Here is a 27,227-nt window from a genome sequence, read left to right as displayed (position 1 = left end):
GCAGACCAAAAGATAGAATTTTTGACGATATTTGGCGAACAGTTAATTAATTTGGTGGAGAAGTTGGGGGTGTCAGGTGCATTTAGCTTCGCGGAAAATGTACAAATGAGCATGCGTAATTCACCGTTTACCTCTGCGCATACACGGCGCGCATTTCAGTAGTTAGCAGCTGTCTAAACATGGAGGTACAGTTGTACTGCAGATTGCATGTTCCCAGGCCTACTCTACACCCCTAGGCCAGACAACATCAAGCCCTTAAAAAGCTCAACACTACCGTCCGATTCTCCACTGCTTCGCCGTTAAACGCAACGGGCATGAATATCAGCGACTTTCCAGTGATGGATAGCTTAGGTGACTTTGCCCACGGTGCGTCCGAGCCAGTGCCCGTGTCCAGCGTAACCAGCGATCTGCTGTCTTCTGACATACCGAAACATTCGCGCTCTTCACTCGCCAGCCTCAGCAACATGATGGAACCAAACGATTTCCGCACTCCCGATTACGGTGTCTCGTCGTTTAACGGACTGCAAACGAGCACAAGCGCTAATTACACAACGTTACAACCCCTGCAGCCTCTTCCGCCGATTTCATCTGTCACTTCGGACAAGTTCCGTCACCATGACCCGAGTAATGTGAGCGGCAGTTTCACACTTTTGAACACACACAGTAACCATATGATGAACAATCCATATGACAAGCTAACAGGCATGAATATGGGACAAATTGGCAGTGGTATGGGGCCCAATGCAATGTTAAACGGCTACGGTCATCCTCAGACTATGACCGGCTATGGACCTCACAGCCCTGGCAATGTCAATACGTATTCCCGAAGTATGAACGTAAACATGAACGGTTATGAACCACAATTTCCCACACATCATGGTGATCATATGAGGGGTTTACAGGCCCCAAGATCGGCCCTGTCAAACCCAATGGGCTTGAACGGCATGCATTGTGCGCCTCATGTAACACCTCCACCTCCAAGCCGAAATCACTCGGGTCGGGACTCTGGCAATGGCGAAGAAATAAATACGAAAGAAATAGCACAGCGAGTGACCAGTGAACTGAAACGATACAGCATCCCTCAAGCAGTTTTCGCACAGCGCGTACTTTGCCGAAGTCAAGGAACTCTCAGCGACTTGCTAAGGAACCCGAAGCCATGGAGTAAACTGAAGAGTGGAAGAGAAACATTTAGAAGAATGTGGAAATGGCTACAAGAACCGGAATTTCAGAGAATGTCAGCGCTCAGGTTAGCGGGTAGGTACTTTCAAAACAAACATTGTGACAGTGGACGCCATGCTAGAGCCGGCAGGCCACGCTTGTTTTGAAATTGAAAGTAACATAAACAGTTCGTTTGAAATCAATATTATACACACTAGACTTCGCTTGAAAACACAAATTGCTCGTTCAGATTGATCTCGTTTAGTTATCATATACCGTTCAATTAACACCTCTTTTTTTCTTTCTCGCGGATGTGGCGTTTCGAAGAGACACAAATACCTAGCAACAAACGTTTGGCATTTAGTGGAAAAATTTTGTTTTTCACGGTGTCAAGTAGTAGGGTCGAGCCTATTATTCCGTGTGTGTCCAAGCGTAAGTGTGAATGAATGGGTGCGATGTAGTCAAAAAAGAATTATTCATTCGCTGTGCTACTCTATCAAATTAAGCAATTAAAAAACCCAGCAAAACAATATATTGACACTGTGTTGCAAAACGCTTGGAAATAGCTCTGGTTGTCGCGTGAAAGTGTGAACCAGTACAGTCGCTAGTGTATTTCACTTTGTCGATGAGCTATTCCTCTTTATTACGACACTCGCGTACAGTGTACTTTTCGTGTTTTTATCTCTTTGAAATCGACCGAAAAAATAATGTTTCCTTGCGTGTTTTCAAATCTGCGACAATTGTTTGGGAGAGAAAGAACACGGGAAATTTATTGTAGGGAGAAATGCACTACACGACACGGGTCAGAGTGTGTGTCATCGGCATTAACTTGGAAATTCCCGCACGTCGATTGTGTACGCTAATCAGAGCTTACTTGATTGATGGACGTGGGATTGCACGCTTACAAAATATTGGTTTTATCAAGAACACCTTTACTGGAATTATGGTGTCTTTTGTTTGCGCAACGACAGTTTGGGCATGAACGTTATTGGCAATAACCGACTCTGAAGACGAGAACGAGCTTGGAAACGGTCGAACAAGCTAACATCGTAAAATTTTCACATCAGCGGGAAAATTTCACGACAGTTTAATTTGATTCCGTTTGTGATATTTATCACAACTTGTTTCATTGATTTACTTGTGAAAATTGAATTAATTATAACCAATTGAGCCCGGCCTTTTATAGACCCGCGTATACTTTCCTCCCACCTGATTATCAAGAAAATATTGACAATTTTTTTTCTGATGTAATAATTTTTGTGTCAACACATTAGGGATTGTCTATGGGTCATTTTGTGTGGAGAGTGTACACACGTACTTTACCGACCGTGTTGGAAAGAAAATATGGTTATGGAAATATACCGATGTTAGTTTTATGTTGTGATCCCCGTGTTTTGTAAAGCTTGTAACGTGTCGTCTCCCCTCTCTCTCTCTCTCTTACGTACGTGCATGTTGTGTAGTTCCATCCACTGGGGGTTTACGCGCACTTGATTACCGATCCACTTCTGTTTTATGTGACGAACCTTCTGTTTGTACGTCGTTTTATTTTATGATCCCCTACTCCGATGTGACAGTTCACGTGAAAGAGAAAGCACAAACTGACGGTGCTAGTACAGTATCAGTTCCGATTTTGTTAAGTCAGTGAATGAGGTGTCTGTTGAGGCCTTATTCAATAGCGAACAGGTCATAGGTACGCTGATATATCTCGAGGCATTTTTGTTCTGACTGACCATTTTAGTGTGATGTGTTCAGACTTTCAAATGAGTCACTTAGGACAAGGCAAAGGAGGTCGACATGGAGAACTACCTACCATTATTAAAACTGCTTCAGTCGAGACGACTTGCCTGAAACGTGCCAGGCTGAGTTAAAATTAAATCCCGGAGTCTCAGTCACAAACAGCTGTTTAAATTGCGCTTCGAAATCTACATGGCTTTAGTTTAATTAATTTTACTCAAGTATCTGGTACCGTTGTACATTTCAAAGGCCAGTGGTAACAACAACTGTAGTCGCTTTCATCGCAGTTTCTATCAAAAATTACCTTTGTTACATGTAAATTTCCCACCTACTCAGTCAGTGCTTTCAAATCGAATTGTCTGTTTGACAGCGCTGGACGATGGAAACCTTTGCAATTGAGCTTGGTGCTCGAGTCCTTGAAGTACGGTTCCACAAGATGTCAAAGTGCTGTTCAGAAGTCGACTGGCGTTATTTCACCGATATATAACTCCATTGTATGTCTTAATTTCTTTAGTGTGAAAGACACTGCCTGAAAAAGTGAAGTGTAATTATATTTTATGTAGTCATGTCGAGTGAGTTTTAAATCCAGGTGATGATTACTTCGAGGGAAGAAAAAACTTGGACGCCTCTCCTACACTGTTAAAACCTATTTTGTCTCACTAAGAAAAACCTTATAATTATTTGGCCAAATAATTTGTTTAAAAAAGGTGATAATAAATATTCATGTCTGTCAGGGAAAATTGTTCTTATTACATTGATAACATAACTTAATTAAAACCAGTTCTGTGATTACTCAGAAAAAACCCCCCATATATATTTGTCATGAAAAAACAACAACTTTGACCCAGCCATTTGAACAGAAGTTGATGATGAAATACCATTGTCAGTTAGGCAGAATCTTTAAACACTGTAACTATTTGAAAAGTTAGAATCTGGTAATCATGTAATTGTACTTCTATACCAATATCAGTTACAACTATACTGTAACAGAGTAAATCAAACAAACAAACAAACACCTCTTAGGAAAAACAAACAAACAAACAAACATGAAAGACAGCTCTATTCATGACTAATTCGTTTACAATTATTTAAACTTAAAAGTCAAAGGAATGACATATTTGTTTTTAAATTTGTGAAGTTTAATGGCCAGTTAGTGCGAATTTATGTTGATGTGAAGTTTTACAGAAAGAAATGTTGGTCACTTTCAAGTCAGTATTCATTAAAATACCGGTCTTTTAAATATTTTAACTGATAAACATTCAGTAATGTGCAATTCTTTTTTTTAGTTCATTTATATGTATCATACATTGTACAATACCATATTAAAAGTTTGAAATGAAAGAATCATAAAATATATTTCCATTTAAAAAAAAAAATCGAACTATTTTTCAGCTGTCTGTGATAAAATTTTGTCAATATGAAATAGTCTGATCGGAGTCAGAGAAGCATTTAAAAAGTTAGCAGAAAGGGGTGAGACACACAACCCTACTTCAGCTTTGACAGGGTGGTTTAGATATTTCTGAAAACTTGATAATAAGTAAACATAGGAGGTAAATTATCCAAGTGATATGTATAGGTACAACTGGAAGTAGTGTTTGGAATGCAGGTTAGTAAATAATGGCTAAATTTACTGTGTTTTTAACTCAGTGATAAGATTATAAACTAAATCCTCAAAGATCATGCCCCATAGTTGCATGTCTAGGCTAGTCGGGTGTGCTTGATGCTGGCAACAATGTGTAATAATTCAAAGTACAGTCGTAAATCAGTGTTCTCAATGCCCCTGTGTAAACTAGAGTAAGTCATAGGACGCGACCTTGGCGATCCGTGTGGATTTTAGAATCACAACTGCAAAATACTTACGAATTACAACTGATACCTGTGTTAAATTTGTAGCTTTTGTATTTATAAAGCATAGCCTGGAGATGGAAACCCTAGTAATAAAAAAAGTACACGTACGTGTATGTGCCCGCTTGTGAATCAAAGCAAAGGGATAGAGTGAGAGAGAGATGTATATTGTAGATATTATCAGAGGCCATGTATGCAAGTGTGCCTATTCAAAGCACGATATAATTTGTTGGGACTGGCAGAACTGCTTCAGGGCAAAAAGTGGTGAAAGGGAAAGCGCGGAGTGCAAGAGGGTGTATCGTGTATATACAGTGATTACCCCTCAATCACAACCAGATGACAAGCAAGGCTAGGGATGTATGAAACTGACAAGCCATGTTGAATACGGCCAGCAATTGATGTCAATTTCCTGGTGTGCTTTACGTGAAATTAACACATGAAAGAGCAGAGAGAGACAGAGATCGTCAGCCCTTCCAAAACACTTGTGATATGCCTGCCGTGTTATTTCCTAAAGGGGTCCCTGAGTGCTTCGCATATTGTTCCAGCGACCCTTATCATTGCCAACTGCTCAGCATATGCAGTTGGTTACATTTAATTAAGTGTCGGGTTAAATAGGGCCCTTCTTTAACTCATCCGCTTACACAGGGGTATTGTTGCAATTCCCTCGGCCGACTATAACTTGCATTGTGCAAAAAATTGAACAAAACATTGACTCCACCAACAACCATCCCCACACAGCTTGATTTTCGTAATTCAATCAATAAACAACACTCATCCATCCCCAAAATGACACAAAAATGCTAAAAGTCACTTTTTACTAAAAATAAATGAAAAAAAAAATTGCATGTAATAAATATCAAATTTTCTGCTGATTTTACGAATTTAGTTATAGTGCATAACAACATAATATAGCAAAATAACTCGACGTGATGGGTATATTTAGGATGGATGTGTACTCTATTGTAGCCAGCAAGTCACACAAAAACATTAGCCGCGGCACTGTGAACGTTGATTTCTACTCACAAATGTTGAAAGGAGTGTACGTATCACCGTTACGAGCATGATGTTCTGCTCTTCTAATGCAATGAATAAGCGTGAGTGAGTTGATTGAAAGAAGCCATTATTATTAGCTTGCTTCAACTCCTTTTTAGTTCCAAATGCAATTTCCTAACAAAGGGACTGTATTAATCTAAACAAATATCATTAATTCACATGAAAATGTACAAATACATAGAAACAGTCCAAGTCTTTTCATGCTTTGACAAAAGAACCATGTCACTTATTATTGGGAGCCAGATACAAGTCCAGCGTAGTGAATGATTTTTGGTGACATTAACTGCTCTGGTTATTCCACCTTAGCACATTTATCAGTTCATTTTCACTATCAAATTTGCATGTAAAAAAAACCTACACCCGTTTCTTGTATATAGATAAATTGCATTAGGAAATTTTCATAAATGAAAAAAAAAGCTTGGGAATTATATTTATATTTCATATACCATCATTTAGGTATTAGTACCTCAGTTACGATTTGAAGGTTTTTTTTTTCTAGAATAATTAATTACATGTTTATTGAAATAATACAAACTGTTTTTCAAAAGTGGCAAGAATAATTTGCAAGTCGGGTACAAACTTCAAAGTAATCTATCTAGTAGGTTTTCCCATCGGACATTAATTGCATTATTTTCTTTCATTTTCCTCCAATTAGGAGAACTGTTTTCATACTCAGAAGTAACTCCATTTACTTGAGTTCTGTCTATTTCTATTTAATTTATTCACATTTGCATATCCAAATATACAATTTGTAGTATTTTTGTTAAATGTTTCAGTAGCAGAGATGGTAAATATATCAAAGATTTTCATACATCGTTCCATCATTCAGGTGGGAAAGCCTACCAAAATACCTGAGGAACTTGGGTAGATTTTACCAGCCTACTGTCCTTAACTTTAACAAAAAACACGGGTTTCTTTAGAAGTGCAAAATCAGGGCATACATACATGTACATATAAGGTATCTTTTAACTTGTATGGAAATCACCAACTTTGTTTATCATGTAATAAAGATTTTTGGAAAAAAAAGGGGGGGGGGGCAGACTGGGGGAGGGGGTGGCAATTCAGACCAACCAAGGTTGAGTTCATAAAATACAATTTTGTGTTTGGACGTGTTTGGTGTGAAATATTATACACTGAGTTGCTAGTTTTCTGTATTACAATTGTTAACAAAAAAAGTGTCATCATTAATGTCGACCTATCATTGTTTTGTGGCTTGGCAACTACATAATAATCTGAAGAAAAGTTTGGGTTGCTATGCAGTCCAAAACTTTGATAAAAATCCCTGTCAAAGTGTCCAAAGATTGGCAAAAGATCGAGCCCTCAATTCAACTCGACACACATTGTGTGGCTCCTGCCTAAACAAGCTTTTTTTGATGATGTAGAAAATTTATGATCACTTGGCCATTGTCCCAGCGACCTGTTAAAGCACAGACAACGTACCTGCTAAATTCCACAACTGACAATTGATTGCAGCAATGATTTTTACGAGAGTGGTCAATATTTCGGCAGTGATTATCTAATAAGCAACAGCTCGGGTTATTTACTGTGATCTTCATTTGCAACCACTGTTAGTATTGACCTGTGTGTACTCTGAGGATAACCTTTGTTTCTAAACAGTCTACAACATAGAAATCAATGTATAGTTATTTAGTCAGGACAAGCATATTATAGATCGCTTCTGATATATATTTAAGTGTAAAAGTTTATCTTTACTATGGATTTGAATACACCACTGCTTTTATGTCACAACATTTTATTAGTTAACAGAACCTTCCTATTCATACATGTAGATGCAACAATCCTCCCCTGATAAAATATCATTTAATACTTGTATAAAATTCTGTTATAATAGTAATAATCATATAGCAATTATTCAGTCTTAGATAATAGTGATCAATATAGACAAATTTTTCATCCAAACTTTGGATGTGAAAATTTAAATTTAAAAGGGTTAGTTAGAATTGAAATTTTATTTTTGAAGCATTTTCTCTCCTGGTCGTGAGTATAAATTTGCTTGTAGGTTTTCGTGACACAGAATAAAATAAACCGCACGACATTGGTTCAAATGGAACTAGAGGCTATTGTAATGTTTAGACACTAAAGGACAAACTGGAGACAGTATCAAATTGATTCAGCAAGTGCAAATTGCCATGGTCTGCTCAGATAAATGCAAGGAACTAAAATATTAATGGCGACAGTGTGATCAGTCAACAGTAGTTGAACCTTCAACTCCCAGGACATTATTGTCCTGATACTGGATCAACTGTCAGTGTACAGTAGCCACAGTAGAGGTGAGCACCTTATCTCCTCAATGAGTCTGCCTCCCACAGCTTTTATGGAGTGATAAAGAGTTTGGTTTGTTTTGCCAGAGATTGTAGGCCAGTTAATAATTGGTCTCCAGCTAGGTGTGTTAGTATTGTAGCTTCCAACTGTGTTGTCAGTTGGGGATACTCAAAACAGTTTGGCTCAAGACGAATAGTCAGTAGCCACATCCCCAAGGCATGATCAGTTTAGCCTGGGCATGCCAAGCTGAATTTAATGTTGTCTTAAATCTGTGGACAGGTGAAGGTTAGGGTGAGGAAGTTGTTGTAGTAGTGCTGGGTAGTGTGGAAGTTTTCACACCTTTACATTTGTAGATAATCTGCAGTGTGTTGTCTGTGCGCTGTCACCATGCTGACAGCTCATTGAACTTTGTTCACACTTCATAAAAAACTTGATCAAGGAGCATAGTGTGGTGATTTACATCATTTGGAGTGTTGTGTCCTCTGTAGGAGTATTGCTATGTGTAGTCAATTAATGGCCATGTGAAATCTTTATGGTGTGCGATACTGCTTGGGCTAATTTGAATTTCTTTTCTTTGGTTGTCGTCGTCGTCCTCTTCTTCTCTCTCTCTCTACTATTTGTGTTTTGTACTGTCAAAGCCGCAATGTCCTTGCAGACAAGGCTTTTGTTTTGTGCCCATTAATACCGTGGTATGTAAACTGCATGGAATTGGCATGTTAGAACTACCTATTGAATGTTGCACAATGAGACACATCCAGCCTGGCATTGTTTTGGGTCAACAGATTCCATCAGGAGATATCTAGAAAACAGCGCTGTCTGACAGCAATAGTCAGGGTTGAAATGCCAAGTGTTTTTTCGGTGATGCGTTGAATACAAATGGGAAAAAAACGATGGCCCACTTCTCAGTTAATTTCACTCTAGAAGGCCATTCTGGCTTTATAACACAATTAAGGCAAAACCAAAACAGTTAGCTCATTCACTTAATTATGATGAAAAACCTGAGCCCTGATCAGCATACGAGTGGCGGTCAGACACGGTGACTCGACATGGGTATAGCGTGGGTTAATAATTGATAAGAGTATGCCACTGCTGTCTGTCCCCCAATCCAAAGGAAACTTCTCCTTGACACATTGTCCAAAAATTATAGATCAGTTTTGGTGTAATGGTTTGATTGTTGTGATTTTTGTAGAATTAGTCAATTACCCGGCAATTCTGTATTGATTTTCACCACTCCACTAGTGGTGAGTTTATCGAGAATATGTTCACAGCTCGGTTGATGCATGGTTACCCAAACTAGATGATGATAAATTGCAAAATAAATGGCATCCAAGTCGATTGCCTACAGCACAAGCATGTCTCAGACAAGGTGCTGTTATTTTTGTAATCTGCACATGTAAACATATAAACAGAATGTTTAAGATTTGTTCCCCAGTGACTGATCACCAATCTCAAGCTGTTTCTGCTGCCAGCCAACTAGATTACCAGGAAGGCATTAGCCACGGAAACAGCAGCCCTTAGATGAAATTTCTTCCCACGGAGTTGACTTTGTTGACCAAATTTAGACCTGAAATGAGTAAAGTTAAACAGAATTGACTAGCTGAGGTGTTTTGCAGATTTTTCTTTTTGCCAGATACACAGGAATGTTTGTAACACAGGAGCTCAATTGAAGGACATTAGTCTTGCTTAAGGTGGATTTAGGGTCTATATAATGTGAGGTGTAGACTTGTTTTAACGATGTTGCCCACCGCATTTGAGTTAATACTTCAGCCAATAATTTATGTGTACATTCCTGCCAGGCTAAAATTAACATTCCTCAGTTCAGTTGTGCTGAACTCTGGCCGATTATAGTGAAGAGAATTTTGTATAAATGTACATGTATACGCCCCTTCATGCGGGCTTTCGAGATTCATTTTTCATACCTAGTTGTCTTTTTTTTTGTGGAAACTATGAGATCATAAATGTTTCACATCTGACATTATCATTGTATGCACCCATGATGAATGAAAACAGAGAGACCGCTTTCTGTCCCAATAGTCTATTTGGATTTGGAAACCCAAAGTAATACCATGCCTCCAGCCCTTGAAATGATTCCCACTTTGAAAGTCTCATCTGTGGTATCCTCCCATGGAGCATATTTTATTGACCACGATATTCAATTATATGAATATCGGAATGATGAGTCTAGACGTATATCACCCAAGTGGTTTTCCAGAAAATTTTGATAAGTACTGGACATGGTGATTCAGACGTCCCCGAAGTGAGAAGCACTTTTGGCCCGATGTATTTACATTAAACATGTGAACATTTTAACTGTATAATGTCAGAACTGTAATAGATATACCAATGTTATGTAAATGATGAAAAGGTTGGTGAGTTCAATGTTGTAACATTATACACTGTGTTAGTAAAAGTGCACACCAGGTAATTGTACACCTGAAAAAAGTGAAGTTTTATCACTACTTTTTCATAATTCTGTGTAAAGGTGCCAAATGTAAAACTTTACTGAACTAAATCTGTCAAACACATTCAGTGACGTTCCTTCCAAATAAACATGAAAAGAATGAAGTTATATTAGTAACAATATTTCATAATTCTGATAGGTCTCGAATGCAAAACTTGATGTACTGATATATTCAGTGAATTCCACAAAAATGAACCTATGAACGTATACAGTGATATTCCCCCAAAATAAATATATTCATATTCAATGATTTCCCCCTCAAAGCAAACATGTAGTCCTAACTAGGAGCTAATTATTATGTTGAAACAAAAAATATTATAAAACAGAATCATTCTTTTGAGTTTTTTCCTCATGGCTAAACTGGCATCATAGTACTTTCACCTGTTTTAGCTGTAGATTCTTTTAAGTGTAGTCATAAACTGGGTTTGTGTTGAAACTTGAAACAAAACCTAAAAAAAAAGTCATTCTCTGTCATTCTCTTGTCATTTTACGACAGATTTTGACAGTGTTTTTTTTTTGTCAGTACTTTTGTGTAGATTTACAAGTGCACAATGGCTCCACTGAAAGTCTTGTTCATGTCACAGAACAAATTAATTTATGAGGCAGTTTTATTCCTTCTATATTACCCTGTGATGCTCTTGTTTTCCCAACATTTGCTTAAAACCAGTTTAAAGAGAGCCTTGCTGTTTGCTCTCAGGATTAGAAATGAAGTGGTGTAGGTTTATGGGTAATATAATGGAATGATAAATTGCTATGGCAACATTTCAAGATTGACAGAAAACAGTTTTAAACATTGATGACAGATTCACCAAGAACAAAGAATCACACAATCCTCTACAAATATCACTTCAAATTTATATCAAAATCCAAGTTTTCTTGCTTACATATTTACAAAAGATGTAAAAATGGCAAAAATTGAAAAGAAAATTGAAAGTATATTTGAGATTCTCAGCCATAAGAATGCACAAAAATGAAATTTGATTTTCAACATTATTTGTTAAAAATAGTTGTTTTAAAGAGGGTTCTGCAGTTTGTTGTGAAAATTTATTTTTGATAAAAAAATTCTCAGTATTTGGCACTATAGGTGTGTACGAGTAGTAACTTACAAAATGTAGCAGGTATCACTTTGTTTGTTTTTACTTACTTTTTGTTTTTATGTAAAATGCAAACTATTATAAACAAAACAGAACCTTCATAATTCACTGTTTTGTCGGACTTCATCTTTACAGCATGTTTTGTTATTTTCTTTCTTTTTTTTGTATGTAAGCCGACAAAAGAAGCATTGATTGGCGACTAGAACACTGTATGACATCATTGACATCAAACGTGTGAGAACCGCAATGTGGTACATTTTTACTGCAGTGTGTTAATTTACTGGGATAGTTAAAACCTGTATCATTACAGCAAATATTGTAAAGTGTCGTCGGGTCTACGTGTCTCACATCACAGTAGTAAAGTGTTGAAAAGAGATCACGAAATGCAAAAATTCTACATCAACTAAAACAATCGTTTTTAGTTCTCACTTTTCTCGTACAAATTGTATCTTGCCAGCAATTTGTAAATCTTCAAAATGCCTGTCAGTTTTTCACAAATTATATAAATTTGATAATTTTGATGTTATTCTGAAATTTATCGATGTGTTTCAAATTAGTATAACCATCATGTATATTAAAGTATACATTTTCAAAAAATGTTGACTTTTTAAAAACGTTTTGTGACGCCCTTCTTCATAATATTAAAACTGACACACCCCAAACCTTTTGACCAGCCTGATTTCTGTCTGTCCAAAAATCATCATAATCAGCATTTTTTCCCTATTAAAAAACATAAAACAATCAGTCAAATTTTCAGTAACTTGTGAAAAGGACTGCAGTTGTGAAAATTCACAGTTTATGTATGATTAAAACTGGGCATCAGTTTTTTTTTACTTTTTGGCTGAAAGGAAATTGTGAGAATGAATGATTTTCATAGCATTACAATCAACAACACAAATATATCAGTAAAACTGTGAATTTGTTTGTCTGTTTCAAAAACTTTTGTAAGATGTCTATCTGTTTGTCTACAACTCATCATCCTGAGGAGGCAGCCCCATAATTCACGTGGTAATCAGGCAAAGTGAGGACATTTAATTAGTTCTAGATAACACCAATCATTCCCTCATTCCTGTAGATTGCCCTTGCCTCCTTTTCTGTCCGATGTCTGGTGTACGTGAGATTATGATAAAGCTGGGCATTAAGAGATAACCTTCGGAGCTACTATGGAGTCCTGATATCTGTATTTGGATATATACGATCTTTATATCACCTTTGTGAGTGACAAGGCAGCTGAAGTCTATCTGTGCAGTTTGCTATCAAATTTGTTGTGTGGCGTAGCAGCGCAACATTTTAACTCTTTTTCACAACGTCGCTCATCACAAGCACTAAATTAATCGTAATGAAGTGTGACTTCGTTTTTCTCCAATAAAACTTCAACTACACAGAATTAGATTTATTTTCAACTATTCAGCGTGTTGTTGTTCCATAAGCGTTCATTGCATTAATTAGAATGCAAGTTGTACATTTGACAATTTGTCAAAAATCAGCACTCAAAACATTTTATGGAAATCAAATTTCAAGCATCAGATCATTCACATTTACACTTATATTTTAAAGGTTTGTGTTTGAAAGATTGCCTTCAATAATCACTTTGGGTAATGTCGACAAATGTAATTCAATTTCGGTATGTTATATGTAGGCATAATGTCAACAGTTGGTACACTTTTGAAATTGATAAGGTTCGTTTCTATTTTTTTTAAAAAAGACGCCAAACTTAAATTTAACTTGAGTGACGTGTCTATCAACGGGAAATAATTTTCTTCTACAAATTTCATGGGTTATCGTTTGTTGCAGAAATGTGCTGTATACAGGTGAATCGTACCATAGACATGATTGTCCTGACATTAGTTGTCGATCATTATTTTCGCGTCCAAATATTCATAAACCGTAAGACTTGATGAAATTATCCCGAAGGCACACATGTTCATGCATATTCCTTTAACAGTTAAAAGATCCTGAGTAAACATTAGATTTTTTTCGTCATAAATTGAATTACAGTACAAGCTATCAAATTTTCTCTGTTCATTTTGATGAATTATGGCTCGAATAATTTCAGTGAGAAGAATCCTAGGCAGTATTGTGATTGAGTTTGATGGAAATTTTGAAATATTCCATTGCGATTGCATGAGAGGTCATGTTGTTTAATTGCACAAATGTATCAAGGTCAGTAAATGAAAAAAAAGACCTGTTTTGTGTTGTTACTTTGTGTGAGACATTACACAATATTGTAGTCTGGTGTTTGGCAATGCTATATGCACATTTGACTGAAAACGCTATTGTGGTTTTTTTTTTGGTTTTGTCCAAGTCAGAATATGACAGACTGACCATACTTAAGGAGAATGGCTTTTGCTATTTCAAGTCTGTGATGCGATGATAGGAAAGTTGGCATATTGCCATGGCGAAAAAAGACATAAAATAATGACGTCACCTCCTCTGACCAGAATGTGAAAACGAGCAAGGTCTGATGTCACAAAGGTTATCACAGTGTCCAAACACAATGAGGTGTGCCAATAATATGTCAAATAAAGAAAAATAGAGAGAGAAACTAAGCAAATAGAAACAAATAGAAGAAAAATGTTACCTGTCAACTTTTTGGTGATAAACAAAGAATTTTCTTAGTACACAAATCATACGTGAGTGCATGGGAACTTAATCAAAAAGTATTATAGCACGTAATTGTATTCAAGTGTTCAATTAAACTTTGACCATCTTGAAGCTATACACAATACATTTATATACTCAGTAACTCTGTACCAGCTCAAAGGTGTGCCAATAAAACATGTCAGAGTTTGCTTCAGGAACTTGCCAGTCGTTTTAACCTGAAAGAATAAAACAATGCTGATACTTTTGCCTAAAGTTGGAAAGTTTACAAATATTCCAATGATTTCTGTTTTTTGTTTGAAAAATTGTTAATTTGTATCCATGTATTTTAGATCCCAATTCATTTTCAAATGCGACATTTCGGTCTCTGTCTGTGTGTATCGCAATATGATAATTCATTCAGTCTAAATTGTCAAATTTAATGTCAGTCATGTACTTCTGACAACACAATCCAGAATCTAGCCAAATTTGTTGTATATAGTTTTACATTGAGGAACAAGATCATCATAATCATTTAATTCAGCTTCTGTGATGTTTATGTTATGTTTACTGAGATGTTTATTTTGCTTATAACGCTCTATTCCGGTTGTTTTCTGTATATTTATTTATTTTTGTATTTATTATTATTTTGTATGAAGGGGCCTTGAAATAGCTTCATTTCGGTGTAAAGGCAACAACGAAATAAGTCAGCGATTAATAAGAAAATTAGAAAAATACTTTGATTCATTGCCACCTACATGTACATTGCCCTCCCAAGTTAGTATATGGATGTATTGACTTGGAACAATATTACATTGAATGTGTGAAATTTAGTTTGACAAATCCAGCTTAACTCAATAAGTTGTACATGTTTATAGCTGTTGTAGGGGTTGCCCTCTAGTCGTGGCGAGGTTTTTTTTAATGTGATAAGCCATATTGGGGTGATTTGAGTACAATTACATTAAAACCTTGATGGTCCCAGTGGGGCTATAACATTTAGATTTTCAAACAAGTCAAAAAACGTCCCATTTTGGCAGGGTGGATTAACAGCCCAGTATGGCTGAACACATGATGAAAGCTGCCGACTTTCAATACATAACCATTCAATTGGGGACCTCCAAACACTATTATCCCAGGATGGCCCAGCTTTATGTGTTGTACTGAAATGAAAGAATTACCAGATTGAGCCTTGTAGAAGGAGAGTTTAACGAGGAAGGCAGTTGGGATACGTGGAACTTTTCCCATCGCTTTCCTTTGGCGGATTTCTTTAATTCCAGGCTTGGTGAAGTGGGAGATGGCTTCTTTTTGATAAAGTGTTGTGTTTTTCTTTGATTAAAAAGAAATGTTTTATCTAAATGTCATCTGAACTGGTATTTGTCTTTGGTTAAAATAACCCTCTGCAGTAGCACATGTGCTATGATAATTGGAGTGCAGTTTGGCGGAAACAAGTTCTATTCTTTGTAACTTGTACTGCGGTGTGTTTGTGAAGGCTCTTTCACGTCTTCGCCAAAAGTACATGTGTTTCGAACAATGGCCGAATAAATTTCAAAGCGAAACTAGGCTTGCTTTGCTTGAAAGACCGACACATTTCTAAAGGTGATGACGCTTTTGTAGATGTCTGTTTTTTACACATGTTCATGTTAAGGATTGTCCATTTAATAATAAAGTGATGTTTTGAGACACAGCTACCCGATCCTCAGTCAGGCACCCCATTCATTTTTCTAGCAACGCACTGCGTCCCAACAGTTTGGGTCACTTGCTTCAAAACGGTGACTCGTGCACTCAAATCGTGATGACGATCGCAGATAAGTGACGGCTTTGAGCTCTTCGTAATTCAAATACTACACCCGTCATGGGAGTGATTGCGAAGAGAAGTTGTCTCTGCTTGGTTTGTTTTGAAGAGTGTGCCTGAGGCTTCCATCAGTTTAGCTAAGCCATGCAGTTTGTCATTACTTCCAGACGCACACGGCTGAGTTAATAGCTGTTTAATTCTTCATTTCCTGCTGACACAGAGCCGAAAATTATCCACTGCACCCACATTTTTCCCCCTGATTTTGTAAAGTTATACAACTATATACTAACTTTGGTGTCTTAAACATTGATTTTATTATCAAATGCCCACGAGGCTGAAATGTAGTTGATTGTTTAATTGAATAATTTGCATATTAATGAAACCTGGGAGTAAAGTCTTTATTAATATTTTACCGATATGTATTTTCTGTCTCGTGTTTGTGCTCGTACACCTGTTTGACTTGGAGGTGTAAAGGCGGGCATATTGTTCACTGGTTCGTCAGCATGTCAACCCGGTGCAGCATTATGGTTGGTCAATTGATGACGGTGACCCCATCAGTGAAGTAATGTCTAATTGCCTTCGGAGTGATGTCCATTTCATAATAGGAGAATTTTATTGCAGGTCGATGAATCGGGAGTGTCAAATTTAGAATTTCAATCAGGGCTAGTAAATTACTCTTTGTGGCCGTTGTCGAAAAGAACAGATTTGTCATTGGACTTGTGAAAAATTCATTCAATAAATAACACTCATGTGTATTGTATCACCAACTTTGTGGCCTGCTATAGTTAAAAATAAATAAATGAAATATTTTGTTATCGAGAGTAATGTTTCTCTTAACTTGTTCATCAAGTCTTAAAGCATTTTTTTTTGCTGAAGTTTATCTGTGTAAAATTTCAAATGTACTGCTTTTATTCCTCGCATGTTCTTCACTAAATGTATTTTGAAGTTATATAACAGAGTGTTCCTGTTATATGGAATACAAAATGTATAGGGCTTCATGATAGGGAAAGTAGGTTTAGCAAGCATGGGAAAATTGAAAGTGGACACGGCACGTGTTACTTGCTATGGTCCTTTTCATATTGTCCCAACAAAAACAGGGCTTTTGCAAAATAGCCAAGAAAATAAGCAGCAATACAAACTGGAGCCGCCAAGACAAACACGTTAAATCGCTGTGTGAATAAAAGAGAGGGTTAAAGCAAACAGAGGCACGCGAGTGGTGCAAATGACGGCTTTTAATAGCGGTAAATTAAAACTGTGTTGAGAATGTCAGCAGAGTGCAACTCAGTAGTAATCCAAACAACTGGCTTTTGTTCCGGAATAAAAGGATCATTTTTTGAGCCGCGTGTTTGAAAGTTATAGACAAGAGTTTCCAACTTGGGGCTATTGTGGCAGCTTTCTTTCATTGCATCAGTTTCCATCCATGCAATAGCCTGTGTATGGTTTTTCCACCCCTTCAAATGGTTGCAAGGCTTGGCTTACACAACATCCATGTTTGTGGCATTTAGCAGTTCTGAATAGGAAGCTAGGTGGGGTGCGTCAGCTTTGAAAATGGCTATGTGCAATTGAGGACATATCTCTTTATTTTTGAAAGATGTTGACCACTGACAGCAAGCACACAGCTTTCAAACTGTACACAATGCTTGTTAAAATAAGGACATCACACAAAAGGACCTTTTTCTTTCCTTTTTCTGTCTCTTTCTACTTGTTCTGTTTTTCACTAATACCGCCTTAAGGGGGATTTCCAGATGTGTGTATCTCTTAGTTGATACTGTTTATGCTTTGCTACATGGTATCTTCAGGATCTTCACGGCCTGCAGTATTACATGTTGTTCATCATCGTATTCAACTTCAAGGCCAAGATGAAAGTTTTCGTCACTAGCAACCTCAAGTCCTTTCTGGACGAAAGAGTTTCTTTCTCTAAAAGGAAATATAAAAAACAACTGAAAGTTATCAAAAAGTTATAAGCAAAATTCCGGTTTGTAGCCACTTCATCAAAACATAACATAGTTATCTTGAAATCTTTGCAGATGATTTTTTCAAAATTTTATTTCGTAAAGTGAGTTAGTTAGATCAAAAGTGCACTTTGATCAAACTTCTATAAGGGCATGACTTTGTATATGTTTTAATGAATAAATAAAAAAACTATTTCAATATTAAATGTTTTACAATGCAGCTTTTTTTTTTCACATTGCAAAATCCAATGAAAATAATTTAAATGAAAAATGACACAAAAGATTTCTTTTTAAAACTTTTCAATTTAAGTAGAGTCTGTCCTGTTTAGGTTTTGACATTAATAATTCAACAGATATGGATTTTGTTTTTCTACTTCACGTTCCATCATGACTTACTCTGTCAAATTTACAACACTTTGACGATGAAGTCAAACAAGACGAGTGACAAACGCATTTGAATGGATGGAGTTAACTCTAGCAATAGGGATAATGATGTTCATTTTGAAAAAATATGGATTTTTGAAACTTCTTCCCCCAGCAGGTGAAAAGAAGCGTTAAGAATATTTTAAAGGGATTGGGCCAGGGAGATAATGCAAATGTCGAGCAATTTCCATTGAGTTAAGTCAGTAAAGGCCAGCCAGATTTTCAGCTGTGCTTTTGGTACAATGGCTGGTATATTATGTGAGGGATAGTGGTAAGAGCTTCACTCATGCTAGTATAGTCAGCAACACAATACATGGTTGATGGAGTAATTCAGCTGACAGCCACGCAGCCAAAGCTGACCAAACTTGCTTTATTCATCTCTCTGCTGGAAATGGGTTTTGCTTTGTCACTGTTCAGCCTGCGTAGATTTGCACGATAGGTCTGAAATTGAGAAGACTGGCTAAGGGCTTGTGCGCAGGCTCCACCGTCAATACAAATTCCGAGATAACTTTCTTTTAATTGTTGTTCATTTAGTTTAGAAATGGATTTTTCAATTTTGTGGCCATTGTTCCCGAGCTCGGCTAGTCATCGTCGAGGTGTGTTCCACTTTCAGAATTGATTGATTGGCAACAAGGAAGGCGGTGTTTGTCATTGATGTGTGACAACTGACTTCTATATATCATTTTCACTTTTAAACTTTGTGCAGTGATGAAATATAAAGCAAATAGTACTTGATTTCCTGAATTCAAAAATTATATATAAAGTGAATTTTCAGTTTTGTATTTGTTACAAAATATTTATGAAAAAAGTCAAAGTAATTAACTCTAACGTTTGTCCATAATGTCATGTAACTGCAAAAAATTAGTCCAAGATTGAAAACTTAAATATGATGAAAGTTTTCTTTTTTGTCATGTTTTTTTCTGAACAAAGCGTAACCCCTTCAACTACTCTCCAAAGTTATACAATGTAAACTTTATCATAATTAGCCCCTCCCCTCCCTCCCATTATTTTACAATATTTTTCTCCTAATTATATATTTTTTCTGAACGATTTAGACATTTATTATCATCCATGCAACAAATTATAAAATGTAAACTTCACCAATTAAAAGATTTGTAAAGGAGGAGAGAAGGCTATTTTTTTGAATGAACGTTTGTTTTTTTGCCCCAAGACAGTAACAAAATCTGTATTTTCTAAATGATGTGTCTTGGTGAATTATCTCGTCGGAAGAGAGATACGTGTATATGATGTATGATGCACGGCATGTTCTCATTGTCTGGCTTGTGGTTTCTTCTGGGATATAGAAGCAATTCATTGGATAAGTTTTACCGAGTGCCAAGGGACGAAAGAGAAACTGAAGACAAGCCTGCTAAGAATACGAGAACAACTTGTACGAAATCAGCTTGTTAAAGAAGCCGGAGAGACAATAAATGTACATGTAGTTAAGATAGAAAGAAAACAGAAGATTAGTTGAAACTGACATAATGTGTCGATACCAAAACGTGTACTAATTTGGAGATTATATAAATTTTGACAATATTAAGATTTCTAAAATGTAAGTGAATTTTTAAATGATATTGTAAATCAGATTTATTATCTTAAGTAAGGTGAATTATAAAAATGACATCATCAAGTTCAAACTACGGATTATGCAAATGAGGTAAATTTTTTCAAAAATTTTGAAAATTCGTGGGCAAATTTTTGTAGCGTAATTCCTCGATAGATTTGATATATCAACCTGTTTTGATTTTGCATAACATATAAACCCAAAGCTTACAAAAAAACAAAAAAAACGAAATACAAAAAAAAGGTTAAACTCAAGTATCACAATTTCTAATGTAACCAGCTCTGTCCTCGATTCACATTATTTATCAAATTTTTGATTACATTTACTGTATAGATCTGGGTCAACTTTATCTTTCTTTCTTTAATTTGACTTTAACAAACAATGACGCCATTTTTAATGTTGAAAAAAACCCTGTTAATATCTTTGCCTTGAAGGGGAAATATCCCCCAAAACAAAGAACTTGTCATGTCCATGTCAGAGTATGTGACAAAAGAAAAACAGTATACTTGTTTAGATATTGTAGTCAGGACTGTTGCTGAGTCACTTAGCCATTGTCCTCTCTACTGACATGATGGATTATGCTAGAGCAGCTTTATTGTCATTCAGGGGCCCTGAGTTTTAACCTGTTAACCCCGGAAAATAAATATAGACAAACCAAAGAGGAAATGATCTCACTAAAGGAGGTATCTATGGAGTTGTTGATATACAGTAGTTTTTAACCCTGACTTGATTCAGATCTAGATGACTTTGGTAGGAGATTTGTCAAAAAGAGGAACAGGAGTTGACAGCTAATTGATCGATTTGTGGGGGAGGGGGTGGTGGTGGTGCGATTATAGGAGTTTAAGCAGTGGGATCAAGGTCAAGTTGAAATTACTTGTTTTGTTCAAAGTTTAAAAAGTAGGGGGTGGTTTTTAATCCTTGAATGGACGACGGTAATGGCTCCAATAACAGCTGAAAATTATCTAAAATTAACTTCTATTTTCAAAAGTTTGAATTCACCATTAAAAATTTAATAATTTAAAAAGAGCTAGTATTTCAAGTGTTCTTTGTAGTAATACATGTTGTAGTAATGTTGTCATAGTAATGTTGTCATGGTAATGTTGTAATAATGTTGTCATAGATAAGTTCATAACATTTATCAGAGTCACCCGGAGTTGTCCACAAGGACAATTTAACAAAATTATGTCAGAATGTGCGAGAAACTAAAAATTTAAATACTCCTCCAGACATGTTTGAATATTCATATCTTATCAGAATTAAGTATGTTTAATTTGACATGAATGTAAAATTTTTGTGATAAAAAATTTAGCCTGTTCACTAAATATTATCTTGAAATTTCAAATAAAATCAACAAAAATTTGTCAGCTTTATTTCGATATGCACGTTGAATAATATATGTGGAATTACTTGGTATAATATATCTGTTTTATTGTTTAGTTTTCTTTCCTGTTAAAGACGGAAATAGACGATGAAAACAGTCAATCACAATTTATGTAAATATGGGACAAAAATAAAAAGAATGGGTAAAAGTAGTCGATCGCAATTGATAGAGAAATGGGTCAAAAAAAATTTTGATTTGAAATTGGTGAATGTTACACTGTAACGTTGTATAGATATCTACTTAATACTTATTACAATAAAAGGAAGGAAAAATGTTATTTCATGTACCTTCAAGGTATGAAAAAGGTGACACATCCAAATATAAACTTAAAGACGTTACTTTGCATATATATCTAAAAAGGTTGGACTTCGATTTTATCCAAGATCTCCATTGATTAGTACAGCTATGTGACCCCCTAGCAGAAAAGATGAAAATAGTGTGAAGAACGGAAAGTAGCGTACGAAGGAAATCGTTAGTAACAAATCATTAGGACCATAGAAAGGAAAATCATTATGGGCAAATCATTAAAAAGTATAAGACATGTATATATATATATATACAGGTAGATAGGTAGGTGGGTGGACTTAGATGACATTATACGCATGTAGTATTACACATACACCTATGGAGAGTTAATGTAGGGTTTCTTACTGTACCTAATGATGGGAACTTGGCTATTGTTAGTGCAGGTTGTCTTGCTACACCACTCTAGTTTTCTTTTAGAACGCAAACAAAGTTGTAAGGGCTGATAGAATTCTTTTCAATCTGTTGTGAAAGGCTTTTAATGAGGAGCTTAGGTATTCCTCGTCAAATATTTATCAAGGCCCCTAGATTGAGACAATAGTGTTGTGTGTCCAAAACAGAGTGATTATAGAAACTGATGTGTTAATTACTGTGAAAAGAAACAAGTAATGTTCATTTCAGTGCCCAGGTATTGAAACAAACTAGTGTCTATTTCAGTGTTCGTTTCAGACATTATTTTGTCTGTGCTTTTAATAGGTGTGTTTGCATTTGTGTGTGTGTGTGTGTGTGTGTGTGTGTGTGTGTCAAAAATGGTAATGCCAACATTCTAGCTCAAATACTGTAATTGTCCTGCTAGACACTGACCACTGAAACTAATGTGCTAATTAGCATAAAAGACACGGGGGGGGGGGGGGGGGGGGGGGGGGTATATTGAAACAAACTACATGTAGTAGTGTCTATTTCATTTTCTGTATTTTTAGGGGGTGTATTAGAAGTGACTGTGTGTATATATATGTATATGTGAAGAACTGATACTGACAATACCTTTTCCTTCAACTGAAACACTTAATTGGCTTGCCTACATTCGTCTCACAAATGAAGCAAGGAGCCAGTCCCTTTAATTACGATGTGTTCAAACTATCTAGAGATACTGAGAAATTAGTGCTAAAGTGCTTGTTGGGTAATGTAGCATCTAATTGTTTGAACATCTGTTTTCCTCCGAATAATTGGCAGTTAGTGAATTTCCGACAGTGCCCTTCCATCACTGTAATTAAAATGGATGGAAAACTTTGCACTTTAGAACTGGGAAAGATAATGGAATAAAAAAGCCCGGTATTGCGAGATAAGGGAGTAAAGTCTGTAATTTTTCCCTCCTCGCTGTTCCCTCAGCTTAATGAAATAAATTGTAAAACAAAAGGATGAACTAGTGAAAAGAACATGAAAGGTTTTGTGTGAAATTGACATGACTTGTCTCGAGATGAGTGTGGTGACAACGTTGATTGGATTGTATTGGTAAATGGCAGTCGCTGTTCCATTCGTAAGATTACCAGCTTGTGTGTCTCAAGGTTCTTGGTATTCACTTCAATGGATTTGAGGATTGCCATTTGTAATAAAGACATTTAGATCAGAGACTATTGTAAAGGTGACTTAAATAAGTCGTGAACATCCACAGACTACAAAGTATGAATTGCAGTGAGGAGACTCATGATGTGTGTCAGTCTTTGATCACGTACATGGAGTGTATAAGAATAAACTAAAGTTTAACACAGGTTATTAACTTCTTTAGATTTACTTTTTTTCTTGGGGGACACCTGCACGAATTTGGTTTTTACTATTTTTTAGAATGAAAGATGTGAATAAATTGGAATTTGTCATGATTTGAGAAAAATTTAACTTTTCCAATAACCCAAATATTTATGTCATTTAATTGCTGTTTGTCTCTGTCTCTGTCTCTGTCTCTCTCTGTCTCTCTCTGTCTGTCTGTCTCTGTCTGTCTCACTCTCTCTCTCTCTCTCTCTCTGTCTGTCTCTGTCTGGCTCGCTCTCTCTCTCTCTCTCTCTCTCTCTCTCTCTCTCTCTCTCTCTCTCTCTCTCTCTCTCTCTCTCTCTCTCTCTCTCTCTCTCTCTCTCTCATCTATTCATTTTAACATCTTAAAAATGTAATTTTCCAATAAGTGAGATTATTTTCACATGTATTAAGAAGATTAGGAAAATGTTAAATTTCATCCCCTGCCATATGGACCAATTTGAAATTAGTGAAAAGTTTTTTTTTTTAGAGAAATAATATTAATTTTGAAAGTATTTATTTGAATGTGACATTTGAAATTTCTGAAAATGTCTCATTTATATTAATTTAACTTTTTAACTTTAAACAAATTTAGGATAAAGGAAATCTATGGCGTGACATTGCTTTTATTAGAAGTGTCTTGGTAAAAAATTTAATCAGAATAATTTGAAATGGACGCCTGGCAAAGTAGATTGAGATTTGTACATTTCAGAGATAAAGTTTCCATGTCACCCCGGGTTCATGTAAACTGGTTGTGATCACAGAATCATTTGAAATTTACATGGAATCAAATTTCCACAGTTCAGTCCTCCAACATTTACAGAATATCATACATTAATGTATATGAATTTGAGAGAAGGTTGAAAGGCCATCGCATTGTCTCTTCGCTTCTTCATTTCTTCCGTGCAGAACACAACTCTCGCTCCTTAGGTTACACCATCGTATCCCAAGAAAACGCATTTAATGTGCTTTCGTGATTTAATGTATACTGAACGAGGTGGATTGGTCTAATGGATCCGAAGTGCACGCAGATTGAGTTACGTATTTGATTGACATTAAAGCAACTTTTAATTTTTACTTGTACTTTACCACTTTGTGGGGTTGGTGATTGCATCGGGGAGCAATATATTGGCACTTCGGAACGACTGACTCGATGTTTGCACATCATTTGAGAAAGGTCTGCAATGACAACGAAGAGAGCTAGAGATGAATAGAGAAGGAGCATATTGCACAATTGTATTATTATTAAGGTGATCAGGGTAGAATAATAGCATGTAATATTTTGCTTAGCTTTATAATTGCACACTAATTTCCTGTTGGCTGTTAACAAAGGCTAGGTTCCGCACTTTAATTTTGTTCATGTTTACTGAACTGGTAGAGAAAGATGTTTTTTCTTTGTCCCGGGTTTCCATTATAACACTTGTGGAGCACCGTTATGTGTTTGTCAATGAAATCTCCATCACAGAAATAATATCTCTTGCAGTTTGCTTGGAGTGGGTATTCACATATTTAATTATATAGGAAGCTTCCTGTCCGTTATTAGTTTGCCGTGGCACAAAAGCTGTGTCCTTTTCGATGTACATTTCAGAGTTATTGCGACAGACAAAGCTTACTCGGGAGCAAGTTATAATGAAACGTGATTTGTTCATTTCAATCACGATGTCTTCAAAGAAAAGAAAGCAATCAAAACTTTCTAGTGCTTTTTCTGAAACGATTCTTTCATAAAAAGCCAAATGTTATATTATCCGCACACAGGCAGGAAAAAGTGACATATTCATATTTTTCCAGATATATTCAGTATGCTGTGTCAACAAACGAAGGTCTTTTGATCAGAGAGACTTGGCTCAGACTCCTGCCTCAGGTGAAATATACATGATTAAACTAAACCCGAATGCCGTAATTACACATTCTATGAAACAGACACGATTCTATTGCTGTAAGATTTCACAAAACAGCCAAGGAAAAGTTTACAGACCGCCATCAGCCCTTGAATATTAAATTCAACTTTTTTACATATTAAAGAGTCATCGGACTCCACTGTGCCATTTAATCGAGAGAAAAAGGAGAAACTTTAGATGAGCACTTTACGTTCATTTTGCACACAAGCGTAGTTTTTAAACATACTATTGGTGAAATTTAAGCTGTCCTTGGGGAAAAATGCAAGAAAAACAGAGACTTAGAGAGGATATGATTGCTGTTGTCAGGCATAAAAACAGACATTTGTAACCACAAGACACTTACTCAGCATTACAAAGATGAATATCTTTCATCCACTATGTTCAGCAGTGAGTTTAAACTTACAAGTTCCTTTCTCATTGGGTGAAAAATGTGATATAGAACATTTTGTTAAGTTCTGTTTTGTGTTTATCTCATCATTCTTTTCTTTAAAACAAAAAAACAAAATAAATAAATTTAAAAAAGAATTAAAAGTTGGATGAGTAGTCTAAAAATATACCTGAATGATTGAAGTAAATATTCCTCATCTTGAAATATAAGTAAAGGTAAAATAAATACATTGCATATGGCTGTTAAAAATATATTTTCTGTTAAAAATGTGATTTTTAAACAAAAAAAAAAGGATAAAATATAAAATGTGTTTATTTGCCTTTATTTGATGAAAAGTTACCGGAATATAGTTACCCAGAAAACTGGTCTATAGTAAAAACTAAAAATGTCCAAGAAGTTTCAAAAGTTGGGAAGTTGTGAGATTCATTTTATTTCATACTTCACTCACCTTTGAGTTCATTTGTAAATAATGAAATGTCAAAAAGCAACTGAGTAACAAATACCCCCCTCCTCCCACCTCAGCCTCACAAAGAATAGTTGAAATTTTTGTATAAAGTATGCCAAGGTTTACATAAATGGGAATGGGTAAAAAGAGAAAAAAAAAGTGTTAAAATGAAGTTCCTCTCCAAAATTTTTTAATTCAAACTTTGGGAATGAAGTAAAAGTGTTAGAAGTAAGGTTTTTTGCTGTCTATGGCAGGAAACGTCAGGTCAAGTTGAATGAAAACATACAAGCATTGATTGAGACTTGCGCTATTGATTGAGAGTTGTTGGTAACACACGGAATAGACACAGTTGTTTGGATTCTGTATTGATTAGCCACACATTGTACATTTCACTCCAGTCACTCATTTCTGTATTAAATTTGATAGGAATCACCAGAGTATCAATACACTAGATAAAATGTTCATTTCATGGCTTCTAATCACTAAAATATGTCAATTTCTCATTTTCTTATGACTGATATGTGTTAATTGTATAGTTAGGAATTGATTCGAGTGTGCAGTGATATGAATTTTCATCATGTCGGCTAAAGTTGAGGGAATTGTTGAAAATATTGAAAACTAAAAGAATATGTTCGTGAGTTCATATAAACCAGGACATGTAATTAATGAAATGAAATTGAAAATTGAAATTAAATCATTTTATCCAAAAAATACACCTCAATAAAATAAAAAAAAATTAAAAAACCCACAGCATTGTGATTTAAAATTGTATCACTTAATTCAAAACTTCCTTTTGTTATCAATTTAAAAAAAAAAATATGTTGCAATTTTTTGGACTTTGTGTCTATACTGTGGCAGAACGAAAAGAATAATATTTGTGCAACTTTGAATAAGCGCCAAAGAAAGCGGTATTTTAAAGAGCGTTTGTAGCACCGTGTGTTTTGTTATGTGCATATAAACTCATCGTGTACATGTATACTCTGAAAGCTATTAAATGAAACTCTTCACCAACTAATGCACATATGAAACTGAATTTCATGTGTATGTTTAACCGGGGAATATTTTAATCAGCAGTATACAGAATTAATTCACTGTCTTTTTTCCCCTGAAATACACGCTTCTTCAAAACAGCTGGGTAGGATGGT

At 35.8% G+C, this 27,227-nt stretch overlaps 1 protein-coding gene across 1 annotated transcript in view; it reads left to right on the top strand.

The window, feature by feature from the left end:
- Positions 1-314: 314 nt before the first annotated feature.
- Positions 315-27,227, top strand: part of LOC144433727 (one cut domain family member 2-like) — a 38,991-nt gene continuing 12,078 nt past the window's right edge. Inside the window, exon 1 of the mRNA XM_078122081.1 lies at positions 315-1,254. Coding sequence (XP_077978207.1) covers positions 315-1,254 — 940 coding nt within the window. The remainder of the gene's footprint in view (positions 1,255-27,227) is intronic.

This window comes from Glandiceps talaboti, chromosome 4 (assembly GCF_964340395.1).
Source record: "Glandiceps talaboti chromosome 4, keGlaTala1.1, whole genome shotgun sequence".
NCBI lineage: Eukaryota > Metazoa > Hemichordata > Enteropneusta > Spengelidae > Glandiceps > Glandiceps talaboti.
This window is presented reverse-complemented; position numbering and strand designations above follow the sequence as displayed.